The 13,560-nt window shown below is 37.6% G+C and overlaps 1 protein-coding gene across 3 annotated transcripts in view; it reads left to right on the top strand.

Moving 5' to 3' along the window:
• The window catches only part of ATP8B4 (ATPase phospholipid transporting 8B4 (putative)), a 285,374-nt gene that overhangs the window by 215,960 nt on the left and 55,854 nt on the right, over positions 1–13,560 (top strand). For all 3 annotated transcript variants that reach the window (XM_053596147.1, XM_053596146.1, XM_053596148.1), the window contains 4 exons: positions 883–998; positions 4,304–4,468; positions 5,427–5,538; positions 7,599–7,704. In XM_053596147.1, the coding sequence (XP_053452122.1) occupies positions 883–998; positions 4,304–4,468; positions 5,427–5,538; positions 7,599–7,704 (499 nt within the window). The remainder of the gene's footprint in view (positions 1–882; positions 999–4,303; positions 4,469–5,426; positions 5,539–7,598; positions 7,705–13,560) is intronic.

Genomic DNA, 13,560 nt, shown 5'->3' with positions numbered 1-13,560 from the left:
CCCAGTGATTATTCTTGGGAAGAAACACATGGCTATGTCATCCATCCTGTCATTCATTTAACAAAAATTATCAAGTGTCTACTTCATGTCAAGGTGTAAAAGCAAACCTATAAAGTTAGGCCAAATGTTCTGTGGTTTACAATAAAGATTTTTCTGATAGCAATTTGTGGGTAGGATTGGAGATGAGGGGAGCTTAATAGTGGGTGCCAGTCCCACATTAGAAATTACAGGCTGAAAACACAGCCCTACTAACACAGATTTCCAGTGGGAAAGGCTGAAAATTTTATTTTTTGAAAGCCCTCTGTGAGATATGCTTGCAGCCAGGATTGTGACCCAGGAATAAACTGCGAAGAATGAATGGGCTTTTCAAAAGAATAAAGGGGGTAGAGAAAGGTGCCAGCAAGGACCAAGAACAAATGCACAAGCCATGATTTTGAGTGACTAGAATTCCATAAAGAGATGATTAGGAGTAACGCTGATATTAAATTGAACAGTAGTAGGTCTTGAATTTCACACCAGGAGATGGGCAAACAAAGCTCTTAATTCCGCTCAATATGGAGGTTTAATTTAAGTGTATCAACCCTTCAGAAGTAGCAGGCAAGGAAAATAGGAAGGTTAATATGTATCAGAATAAAAATACTTGTTTCTGATTTTGAGAAATCAAAGGATTTCAGTAGACAGAGTATTTCTAAATTAATAAAATAGGAATAAAACCAAAGACTTAGGTAATAACCTGCTAACCAGAGACACTGGTTTTATTTACTGTTGTCTAAAACATTATGCTCATTTCCAAATTGCCTGATTGGAGCCTTGGGAGAGTCTAATTTTGATGGATTTCATTGATTGTAATCTGCTTTTCCTAACTTTTTTTTCTTTTTTCAGTTCGAAACCCAGAAGGACAGATCAAGCTTTATTCCAAAGGAGCAGATACTATTCTGTTTGAAAAACTTCATCCTTCCAATGGAGACCTTCTGACTCTGACATCAGACCATCTCAGTGTAAGTGCCTCTGTCTTAAAGTTACCTCGGTGGCCCTTCTGCCATCTCCTTTAAAACAAGTTAGGTCTTGTTTTAAAAATATCAGCTAAATGATCTGACTACTGAAATCGAAAGCATCTGGAGAGTGGTTCCACAGGAAACCGTGCCAATGAATGTCTGAAAACTAGTACAGGCACAGACCCCTTCCTGCCCTGCTGGGAGGCCAGTTGGTCTCATCACAGGTGGATTAACACACAGCAGCTAAGAAGTAGTCCCAGCGTGTGGGCTCCTGAGCTCTGGCCAGGCCCAGGCTGGTGGTGCTTTACTACCACCTGTGAAACCTACTCTAAATCCCCTGCAGCTTCAGCTTGCTCCTCTTTGGGGGCCTGGACTGGTTCTGGGAAGTGGAGCCAGAGAGTTGCTTTTGCTTGGATTCTGATGTGTTTGGTACCAATGGAATGTTTCATGATTACCTCAAGGGAATAGTTCAGAGTTGTGTGTATTTTTTTCTTTGTATTTTTTTTTCTTTTTTTTAAATTTCAGATTAATATGAGGGTACAAATGATTAGGTTACATTGCTTGCATTTCTTAGGTAAAGTTCAGTTTGTAGTTGAGCCCTATGCCCCGGGGGTGTGCTGTACACCCTTAGGGTTGTGTTTAGGTGGTAAGAGGAAAACAGTACCTGGAGCCAGCCTCAGTCTAAGGGTCTTTTTATTCAGGTCATAAATCCTAACGATCCCTTGTGTCCCCAAGGCATCAAACTTATACATTCCAAGACCAGTGTAATTTCTTTCTAATAGCTTTCCAAAGGAAGCAGGAGTGATCTTTGGTGCACGTTTGTTTTTCTTCAAGAAAGTAAGAGCCTGTGAATTAATATGAATTAATATTACTTGGTTAATCCTGGCATTCTTGTGTCTAACACTTGTTAGAAGTTCCGTTTAAACCCATGTGAACTTTAAGGACATTGGTCAAAACTCTCATTTTCTCATTGGTTTCTTTCCTTTAAAACATTATTGAAGATTTACATTCTTTGTCAGGCCCTATATTTAATATAAAACATTCCCTGAATCTTTAACACAAACAAATAAACTAAAAAATACCAAAAAAAACCTCTGCTTGACTTTAAGTTTAAAAAAATGAGGGCTTAGTTATATTGGTTACACACATAGCTATTGTTTTTGTCTTTTCAATAGAGCATTCTTGATTTTCTTTTAATCTTTTCCAGAAGGCCAGCATGGGCTTTTTAATTTTTTTTTTTTTTTATGAAAACAACATTGGAATCATAAGTATCTGATTTTTGCCATTACTCAAACACCAAGGCCCTGGCTTTTTACGTGGTCTCCTTTCATACTCAAGTATGGGAAGCCTAATTTGGTCTTTTTATATGTGTATGTCAAATCATTGTTTTTTCGGCTAATATCTACTTAACTTGCTCTTTGCTTCATTCATTGTATTCATTTTGGCTTCTAGATTCTGAGGTTTTAAGTTTGTATTTAATTATTGATTTCGAATTGTTTAATGATAGGAAAAGACCTTGTTCAAATGCTCATTTAGGATTAAACTTGCGTTTCATGCACTAATTAAATAACTTAAATCATCTGTGCCCTTTTGTAATGTCCTCTTAGAGTTGATTCACTGTGGTACAGAACAGAGGGGCAGGCACTGGAAATGCCCAGTGGGGTTGCAAGCCATGAAGTGTTTGTGCGAATTAAGAGGACAAAGATTGTTAGGAGGCAGTAACTAGATTTTCAGATCAATAGAGGACTCAGTGGTGGTCTCAAAAGGCAGGCCTTATAAAATGTGATTGCAGTATTCAAAGCGCTACCAACTGCCTGTGAGATAAATTTGGTTAATTTTTCTCATAAACTCTCTGAGCTAAACCACATCATTGCAGGATGTGCGGACTTTTCTTTCTATTTGCTTTATTAGAAAATGTCATGGTTTAACCTGTGTCTGACCATAAACCTGTATCTGTACCACGAACCGAAACAACGGAGAAGACGTGTTCAATGGCTATAAAAACTCTTTGCTTACAGCTTAGAGGCCCATAAAATGACCACAGGAGACACAGGGGAAGTGGAAGTTTTTTAGGATTTCCCTAAAGCAATCTACATGTGTTTCTAGTTATTGCGGCCGTGTGAGACGCTTAGCAATTACCCGTTTCTTATTCTCCCAACCCCATTAGGTATCATTTGAGACTGCTAGTTTACTGAGTTGCTGAAAGAAAAAGCATGTATGTCCGACTTATTATTAAATACTAATTCCATAGAATTCAATTTCCAAAAAATAATGATTTATTTAAAAACTCACCCGACTTGATCATGATGATATCTTTAAAATTTCAAACTTTTTTTTATTATTAAAATAAAACTTTAATAAAGCAAAACATAAAAGTTTCATAGAAGAGTTGAGAATGGAAAGAAGTCGGCCTCCTTGCTTAGTCCTGCTTCCCAGAGTCAACCCTTTACATTCATTTCTCTTCCTTTCTCTCCCTCGCAGGGGTCCTCAAACTTTTTAAACAGGGGGCCAATTCACTGTCCCTCAGACCGTTGGAGGGCCGGACTATAGTTAAAAACAAAAACAAAAAACTATGAACAAATTCCTATGCACACTGCACATATCTTATTTTGAAGTAAAAAAAAAAAAAACGGGAACAAATACAATCACAGGGCCACGTGTGGCCCACGGGTTGTAGTTTGAGGACCCCTGCTAGGGGTTATTATATAACCTTAAGTAATATGTGTAAGCTTCTGTTATCTGACTATTTAACATTTATTTATTCAATTGTTATTTACTTTACTCTTTTATTATGGAAAATTTCAAGCAGGTACAAAAGGAAAACAAAAAATTCATTTTAGCCAGTAGTCTTACTGGTGGTAAGACTTTTTGGTAGGGTGTCACACTGCCCCTCCTTGAGACAGGCTTCTGCCTTTGATTTGAGATCTGTGGATCCTCTAAAGATCTTTTCACAGGAAGTTGTAGCCTATAAAACACACTGAGTTCCTCTCATGGGAGGAAATGCTTCCTTCAGACATGGATAGGCTGGAAGCAACAACCTTTGTTGCTTTAAATGAATATGTCAAGTCCTGGGCACCGCTGATTGCTTCTCAACTGGCACACTGCAGCAGGTATTTCAGCTATCTTTTGGGGGAAGCCTTGCTCCCTTGAATGTTTTAACCTCATAGAAATTAAATACAAAATATATACATTAATCTCCCAAGTGCTCTGGGGACAATATGAAGTTGAGTGAAAACTTCTTACCTGCTGTGGTTGTTATTGCTGTGTGGTCTGTTTTTCATGGTTCCTAAATCTGTCTTCTCTGGCAGGAATTTGCAGGGGAAGGCCTTCGAACCTTGGCTATTGCACACAGAGATCTGGATGACGCGTACTTTAAAGAGTGGCATAAAATGCTTGAAGATGCAAATACTGCCACAGATGAGAGGGATGAACGGATAGCAGGGCTGTATGAAGAAATTGAAAAAGATTTAATGGTATGAGTTTAGAAGCATGATGGTTTGTGTTTACAGAAAGGATAGTATGAGTTTAGAGAGCAAGCATAGGAATAAGCCGTTGGCTAAATCATCTTGCACACAGCAGATGTTACTCTTTTAAACACTGAATCATGCTTTATAATGTTGGCTTTGGGTTTGCCCTGGATGGTCTTACGGAGCCTAGAGGTTTATTTATATTAGTAGCTTATGTAATTGGAAGTCCCCAAGGAATAGAAGATAGTAGGCACCCTACTCTTTGTCAATCTCTGTGTTATGTTTTTTTTCCTCTCTGTTTATGACCTACCTTTTTAGAGCCAGAAGGATTAAAACAAAATGATGTTATGTTTGGCTACAGTAAACTGCTATGAAGAATGAGGCCATAGCTGTGTCCAAACCATTCCAAGCCTGTGAGATTCCGGTGATATCCGTGCTATCCAGAGCGTGCTCTATTCTAGAAACCACTCTTCCCCGAGACACTAGTGGCTAAGAAGCTCAGTCATTGTGATTAAGGACAAATCACACAGGAACTTCACTTTTTAGTTTATGGCACATGCTAGTTTGTTAAGATAGGAAAATCACTACACAGCTTCCTGATCATAGGGTGAAGTCTTTCCTTTGAACTCCTCCATTGTTGGTATTAAATGGGGAAGCAGCTGGGAAATTGTTAAGTCTTTAGAGATTCAAATGTCTTCTGATCACTTATGCTAACATGTTATCTGAACCTATCAGTCTCCTACATAAGTTCTAACTCCCAGAATCTCCACCATTAAGTTGGCTTGATTTGCAAAATTCCTTTTGGGGTTCTTCACAACTTGCTTTTGCATATAATGGGATCTTTGCTGTAGCAATGCACTGTCTTCAATTCATGTCCCTTCCAAATTTTGTGACTGAAAGCTATCGATGGTTTGGATCTAGTTTGCACCCACTAACGTAAGAAATTCTCTATTTTTCAATAAAGCTACTAGGTGCTACTGCTGTAGAAGATAAGTTGCAAGAGGGTGTTATTGAAACAGTTTCAAGTTTATCACTAGCCAATATTAAGATATGGGTCCTCACAGGAGACAAACAAGGTAATTTGAAAATGCATGATGTGATGTTTTGAAAAGAGGGAGATGACTTCTATGATAAAATTTTAATTAACCAGAAAGCTTGTTAGAAATTTGTGCAGTTCTCCACATTGGAAAAAATTGAAATATACAAAAAAAGTTAATATATTTTCAAAAATCTACTATTTAAATGAAAGAAACAAAACCGAAATAACAAAACACTTTTTATAGTATATCCTGGAGTTAGTTGAGTTTCAGTCCAATTGCCTCTTAAATATAAAGTTATATCTATAGGCAATGATGGTATTAAAAATGTTTAACAATTGATTCACATGAGTACTGTACTCAGTGAGAACAGATATTGGCACAGTGGAGGAGGACATTGCAGATCTCAGTTACTAATTTAATTTCTTGATGGTAGGGAAGTTTGGGGGATTCTTTGGGGATCAATCAGGGTGACAAGAAGGCTTTGGAGAACCTCAGGGAGGTTGCTGTTTATCAACTGTTTATGGAAATATTTTGTTTTTTCCAATAACTGCCGCAGCTGTACCAGTGCAACCTGGTAAAATTCCAGGACTGCCTGTGCAATGGTGCGGTGAGAATGGACCTACTTTCAGGCAAGACAAAACACCAAGTCATCAGAATACTGTTTCCTAAGAAACAAAAACGGATCAATATATTTTGGATCTATTGCTAACAGTAATGTTTAAAGCAAAAGTGGTTTTATGCTTGGCTATAGTAAACTGAAAATATTCAATCAACTGGCATACACCTATTTTTAAGATTCTATCTACTTGTTGGGCACTTTTTAGAGCATTAGGGATTTGCAGATGTGATAGATCAGTTCTCTGTACCTTCATTCAAATTATTGGTCATAAAAAATAAAAAGTAGAGAGTTAAGCCTCAGGTGGATTACTGGACAGAGAGTCCCCAGAGTTTGATCAGTAGGGAAAGCTGTTCAATTGTTACACATATCCATGAGTTTATTATGATTTTACTTTATTTTTTGAGACAGTCTCACTCTATCAACTTGGGTAGAGTGCTGTGGCATTGTAGCTCACAATGACCTCAAACTCTTGGACTTGAACAATCTTCTTGCCTCAGCCTCCTGATTAGCTGGAACTACAGGTGTCTGCCACAATGCCTGGCTAGTTTTTTTATTTTTTATTTTTAGTAGAGATGGGGTCTCACTTTTGCTCAGGCTGGTCTTGAACTCCTGAGCTCAAGCAATCCACTGGCCTCCATCTCCCAGAGTGCTAGAATTACAGGCAGGGGCCACCAGCCCTGGCCTATAATTTCACTTTAATTTCTGTAGTTTATATATAAAGGATATACTGAGATTTTATCAGTTGCCATCCTGGATTTAGGAAAAAATTAATAATTCCATAGAATTAGCCAGGGTCTAATGATTCTATAGAGTTAGGTAGAATCAAATTACTCTATTAAAAGACGGAAGAAGTTACCTAATTATCTCCATTTCTATAACATTAGAGGAGGAACTGCGTATCATCATCTAATTTTCCAGTTCTCCAGTAGAGCAGTACTGGGTGGTTTTGAGATGATAGTCAAATTCCAAGTTTTATCCATTTAATGGAAAACTGGCAATGTGTGTGGGAGAACTCTACAAATTTCGCATTTTTGTTGTTCAACTGAACATTTTGTGTGTTTTTTCTTCAATTTGTCTACCTTATCGAATTGAATATTGGTCCAATATTTTCATCTCCAAAGGAAGTATTTGGTATTTCTGGGAAAAAGTTTAATATTTGAACATGTCACTATGTCACAATATCTTAAGGTATTTTCATGAGTGCTAATTTAGCAATTAAAAGAATCTTTAAAAACTAGATAAAAAGGCCAAGGATTCATGGATGTTGCTTTTCTCCATGCATTTAGCAAGTGGTGAATTTGATCATGTAATCCAGGTCTTTAATTTCTTTCTGGGTTGCTTGTATTGATATTTTATCACCATTCATGCTCTTTCTGACATTAAGGCTACAAAGAAGTACAGCCCCAAAACTTTTGTGAAAAATGTTCTTACGTGATTAAGGAATATTTTAACTGAGGTGGGCTTTGTTTTGTAACAGAAACTGCTATAAACATCGGTTATGCCTGCAACATGTTGACAGATGACATGAACGATGTGTTCATCATAGCAGGGAATACTGCCATAGAAGTGAGAGAAGAACTCAGGTAGGTGCTGAAGGAGGAAAGGAAGGAAAGGCAGAGGGAGGGAGGGGAGAAAAGATCAGGTAGTTGAGAAAGTAGAAAGGTGTGCTGTAGTTCCCGGTGGCCCTAACTTAGTATAGAGCTCTTTCTCCACGTTTACTGAACTCCTGTTCATTTTGGTGACGAACTAAGAAAAGTTTGTTTTCAGTGGCGAATTGATGCCTTTAGGCTTCCAATATTTCTCAGATTTTTAGGAAAAAAATCAAATCATTTACATGGAATTGTCCTTTAAATACGTGCATTGGTTAGTACCAGATAGTTCTCATGTTGTGATGAGTGACCAGCATCACTGAGGACACTTGTTAAACATTAAAGTTTGAAGCAATATTTTTAAATATCAACTTGTTTCCTTTTTGTTATTTCAGTTGGATGAGAACATTTGAAAACTTGCATTATTTTGGCAGAACTTTTAGAAATGCTGTCCTGTAATAATTTTTGCCCACTGCTACTTGTAGCTTCTCTAAGCTCAAGCTTCTTAGGTCTGCCCAGGCAGGTTGATGACTTAGAGGGAAGAGGCTTGCTTCTTGCTCCATTTTAGGAGGAGCTAACCTTTCTTCAATATACAGCAAAGCACTGTGGCTTCTTGAATATGTCTCCATCATTAACTTTTGTTCCTGAACCTTGAAAAGGAAGTCTTAAACAGCAACATCACCAATTGATAGTATTTGTAGGACAAATCTCACTACTTCTCTAACTTATCTAGAGTAGAGATTGCTATGTCATGCCAGTGAGAGCTTATGACTGGAGACTGCATATGTCTTTGCCAAATAAAAATTGATAAATCTAATTAATTATTACTGATATCATGTAATTATTACTTATATAATTTTTTTTTTTTTTGAGACAGAGTCTCACTATGTTGCCCTTGGTAGAGTACCGTAGAGTACGTTGGAGTCACAGCTCACAGCAATCTCAAACTGTTGAGCTTAAGCAATTCTTTTGCCTCGGCCTCCCAAGTAGCTGGGACTATAGGCACCTGCCACAACACCTGGTTATTATTTTTTTGTTACAATTGTTGTTTAGCTGGCCTGGGCTGGGTTTGAACCTGCCAGCCTTGGTGCATGTGGCTGGCACCATAACCACTGTGCTATGGGCACTGAACCTTACTTATATAATTTTACTGATAGATCCTATGGTGTCTATTAGGGAAATAATAATTTGTTAATAATCAATTAAATTTTTTTATTTTTAGATTTGTTTTCTTTAAATGACCTTTTGTTTTGGGGGGTGGAATTTGACTTTTGCTGAAAGAATATAGATGCAAGCAGATTTAGATTTTAATGAGCCTATTGCTAAATGTTTTGAGATGGTGCCCGGAAACAATACCGTAAGCAATATACATGTATTACCTCATCTCATTCTCAAGCTGTCCAATGGTAGGCATCCTCATTCGCACTACAGACCGGGATGCTGAAGTATACAGCAGGCACATAATCTGCCTGAACTGATTCAGGTATATTTGAATGTAGGCAGCTTGGGACAGAAGTCTGTGTTCCTAATCACTTGCTATGTACTTCCCTGAGCACACCTTAGACATATTCTTACTTCTTTTAAATAATTAATCTGAAAAGTACAGTTGTTGAGGCATCTCACTGCTTTACTTGAGTGAATGGTCAGATACCAGATTAGCAACTAGAGTCAAAAGAAAGTTCTAGGGGACAAGCAGATGTTAGAAAAGAGGTAGATTTCCTATCAATTGGATTCCAATTAAAATCTCAGCTTCAGGCTCACTGGCTGGCTGGGAGACATTTGTAAAATGGGGATGCAAGTATTTATGCAGTAGATTATTTTATTTGGAGAATGAAATGAGAGAGGGCCTTAAAGCTTTATGATTATTCTATGGGCTTCTTTCTTTCCTTCCTCACCCCCTCTCTACTTCCTCCCTTTCCCCTTACCTTTTTCCTTCAGCCATTGATCCCAATCTTTTCCTGAACAAGAACTACTTTTATTACTATTTCTCCTATAAGGGCAGAGAGTCTGGGGCAGTGGGGAAAGAAAAAGTGGGATGAAATGGACAGCTTTTTGGAGGTAGAATGAATAGGGTTTGGAATTTGATTGGATGTGAAGAGAAAAAGAAGGAGGCTTTGTCATGTCTGGCTTGTCTGACTTTCACAGCCCCAAAAAGCTCAGGTGTGCAAGAAAAGAAAGTCATTACATTTTCTAAAACTGAACTTGAACCCTTTTCTGCATGATGACAGAACAATTAAACCAGGCACTTTCAGTTAAATTTAGTTCAAGTTGGAGAAGCACAATTGCCTCACCTGTCACTGCTCATCAGCGTCTGCCCTGCCGGTGTCAAGTGCTTCCCACGTCTGTGTTCCCGTCTGGTCTCTGTCTGGTTTCTCGGGGCTGTTGGCTTTCCCTCTTGGCTGACTTCCACACTCTCCCAGAGAAACATGGAAAGTGTGGCTGCTTTTCCTCACCTCGGTGTCCAAGAAGACTCGTGTTCTCATGCAGCCACTTCAATTCTCAAAATCCCTTTACTCTGCTCTCCTCCATGTCACTAAACCTCTGTGGGAAGTGGCAACTGTGTGGTACTTGTATCCCTGAGACACCAGAGGATTCTATCCCCACAGTGTTCTTCCATCCACTGTCAATGCAGCTGGGGGTCAGGACCCAGGCTTCTTGGAGCCACTGACCAGTATCTGAGCTCCTCTGCAAAGTCCCTCTTCCCTAGGGTGAGATGGGGATGAAGAATAGGTAATTTCCTTCTACTCTGCTCCTTTTGACAAAATTATATGCCTCAACTCCTTTAAGAATTAGTCTTCTGAGGCTTCAGGAAACTTTTTTTATTCTTTTCTAAAAGCCCAAAATTATGGATGGCTGTTGAGTTCAGAATGATGATACTGCTATGAGTTTCAAGTGTCTAATTTGATGCTCAAAAAGTAAGATTTTGATTCTTTTCTTGGCTATGTCAGGTCCTCATGAGGCAAGGCACATTTATTTTTTTTTTTTTGGCAAGGCACATTTCTAAGTAAACAGAGAGGAAGGGGCACCTGTGGTCCAGGTGGTGACTGGAGAAGGTTGCTTGGGTTAATATCTCAAGATTTAATCCCCCCTAAATTTGGTTCACTAAATAGATGATATAATGATTATTGTGTGGAAGGAATCTGGAGAAATATAAATTATTTATATACTGTTGTTAGAAGTTAAAATTGATAGAAACTCTCCAGAGGGCCAACTGGCTGTCTATTTCAAAATTACACATATGTGTACTTTTGACTTAATAATTCTTCTGGAAATTTCCCTTAAGAAAATAAATAAACAAATGTATGAATTTGAATTCATACATTAAGAAATATTTATTGCTGCATCAATTATGGTAACAGAAATTAGAAATAGTTCAAATACCCAACCATGAGGAACTTTTATTAAACATTATGATATGTACATGCAATGGAATACTATATAATCATTAAAAGTGTGTATTTAATGACACTGTAAAATGTCCATGATATTTTTAAGTGAGAAATGAGATTACAAAACATGCATAGTATAATCTCTTTCTTTTGCAAAAAAGTATATATGTATGTACATATATGTATAAAATACTATATATCTAACTACTTCCCTACCTCCCTCTCTGGAAGACATATAGAAATCTTCTCTTTCTGGATAAAAGAATTGTGGATCACATTTACAAGCTTCTTTATGGCTCTTTGTATTGTCTGAAGTTGTAAGATAATAGCGTTCACATAATGCTATTAGAGCTAGGAAAAAGCTAAAAAAATTATCTTCATTTTTTTAATGAGAAGAAAAAATATTCAGAAGAAAAAAAATAATTTCTAGCTAGACACAATATTTCAGGACCCTTGAGGCCGCCTTGCTCAATTGACTAACAGATAAGATTTATTTCAACCTAGGCTTGGAAGTAAGTTCATTCTTTAAGTCTAAGACATAGAGGTAATGTATGGTAGAAAATTCTATATAAGTAGAATCAATACATTTATAGAATACATTTGCTAAATATCAGGATTGAGGGGGAAAAGAGCATCTAAGAAAAGCTATTGCTTGAAGGGGCTGTCTATTGTCCTAATCTCAGCCACTTATATGGAAGCTCATAACTTTGGGGAAGAAATGTTGAAATCTTAAATTTGCATCATTTCATTTTCTTAGGTTTTGAGCTCAATAGGAGTTCATGAAAGAAATCACGTATCAAAAAGACAGGATCTAACAACAACAACAAAAAGAACAGGATGTGAGTGATAATAGTTATTAAAAAGAAATGATCTAAATGCTTATATTTTAACATATCAAGTGTCTTGATTATTACATAAACATGAATATGTCATTTTCATGCATATCATGCCTATGGCTTATTTCAAACTTAGTGTCATGAAACCATTTTAGACACTTTGAATCTTGGGTTGATTTTGCTGCCATACCTGCTTTAGTATTATGGGTATGTCCAGAAAACTGCAATTAAACCCTGCTATGGTTTCTGAGGAGATTACTGCATTGATTACATTTCCGTGATACATATCTCTTCTGCTCAAAGGAAGAGACTGAAACTGTAATTTTGCTTGGTGTGACAAGATAACTCATTCCGTATTTAATTTTCATAGCATGAATCACATTGTTAGAAAAATTCATGTCCTCTAACTAAACCAGGAAGTCACTCCCCTGTTTCTGAGAAGTATCCCAGTGATATACCTAGGAATTGCTATTTCGTCTTTCATCAACAAAATATGCAATGGTATTTTTTGAATGCCTTCCTGGTGAAAAGTTGTTTGTTTGAGTGAGCAGGGTTCTCAAATGCAGATAACTCAGGGCCAGTCATACCATCTGGGCTATCTGAAGACATCAGGGAGTGGTGGTGCCGTTGGTGAAGGGAAATATCATGGTGGTCATTAAGTCAAAGAGATTCTTTAAAACACTGTGCAGGATGCATGTGAAACTTAGTAAATGTAGAATATAATTGTCTTAACACAATAACTAAGAAAATGCCAGGAAGGCTATATTAACCAGTGTGATAAAAATGTGTCGAACTGTTTATAAAACCAATGTATGGTGCCCCATGGTCGCATTAATGTACACAGCTATGATTTAATATTAATAAAAAAACAATAACAAAAAAAACCATTGTGCAGGACAGACAAATGCATCTTGGTCCTAATTCCTAACTACCAGTCACCCAGGCAAAATGTCTTAGTGAGTTAAATTTTTCTCATAAGTCATAAAATTTTAGAGCACTTAAGTAATCTTGGAGACCTACTAGTACGTGCTGGTGCAGCAGTCCAAGTTTTCATAGCTGTTATCTATTTTGACAGGTTGAGTTACTAGTCAAACTGAATAACTGGCCTCATTCCCCTAATTTCTAATAATAAAACCAGTTCAGGGGCTGAATGTCTTAAAGGCATCTTAGGTCATTGGAAATGGAACAAGGTCTTGAAATCACAATTTCAAGTACTATCTTCTTTTCTTTACCGTTGGCAGATAGGCTGTCTCTTAAATGCCCTGTGGCACTATGTCTGATTCTAGCCTGGAGGCAGCCTGTGGCTGACTCCAGGTGTCAGCCAGTTTGGTGTGAATAAGGGATTAGAAGACCTGGGTTCTAGCCCTGGGTCTATCACTGACTTATCACATGGCTAGAGGTCAGATAACTCAACTATGGGCACGGGAGATGTCAACCTTGTACCCAAACCCAGATCTTTTCAGGTTCTAAGCCCAAAGTTCTATCCAAATTGTCTTCTTTTAAACATGATGCCGTAGTTTCAATCCATTTCCTACAGATCCTTTTAATGTTTGAATATACAGTACCCTAAGAGGACTGACGGAACGACTCTTTCCCATTCTGCTTTTTTTTTTTTTGTAAGCCAG

The sequence above is a fragment of the Nycticebus coucang genome, chromosome 6 (assembly GCF_027406575.1).
Source record: "Nycticebus coucang isolate mNycCou1 chromosome 6, mNycCou1.pri, whole genome shotgun sequence".
NCBI classification, from domain to species: domain Eukaryota; kingdom Metazoa; phylum Chordata; class Mammalia; order Primates; family Lorisidae; genus Nycticebus; species Nycticebus coucang.
The sequence above is the reverse complement of the archived record's forward strand: the minus strand, read 5'-3'. Positions and strand labels throughout refer to the sequence as shown.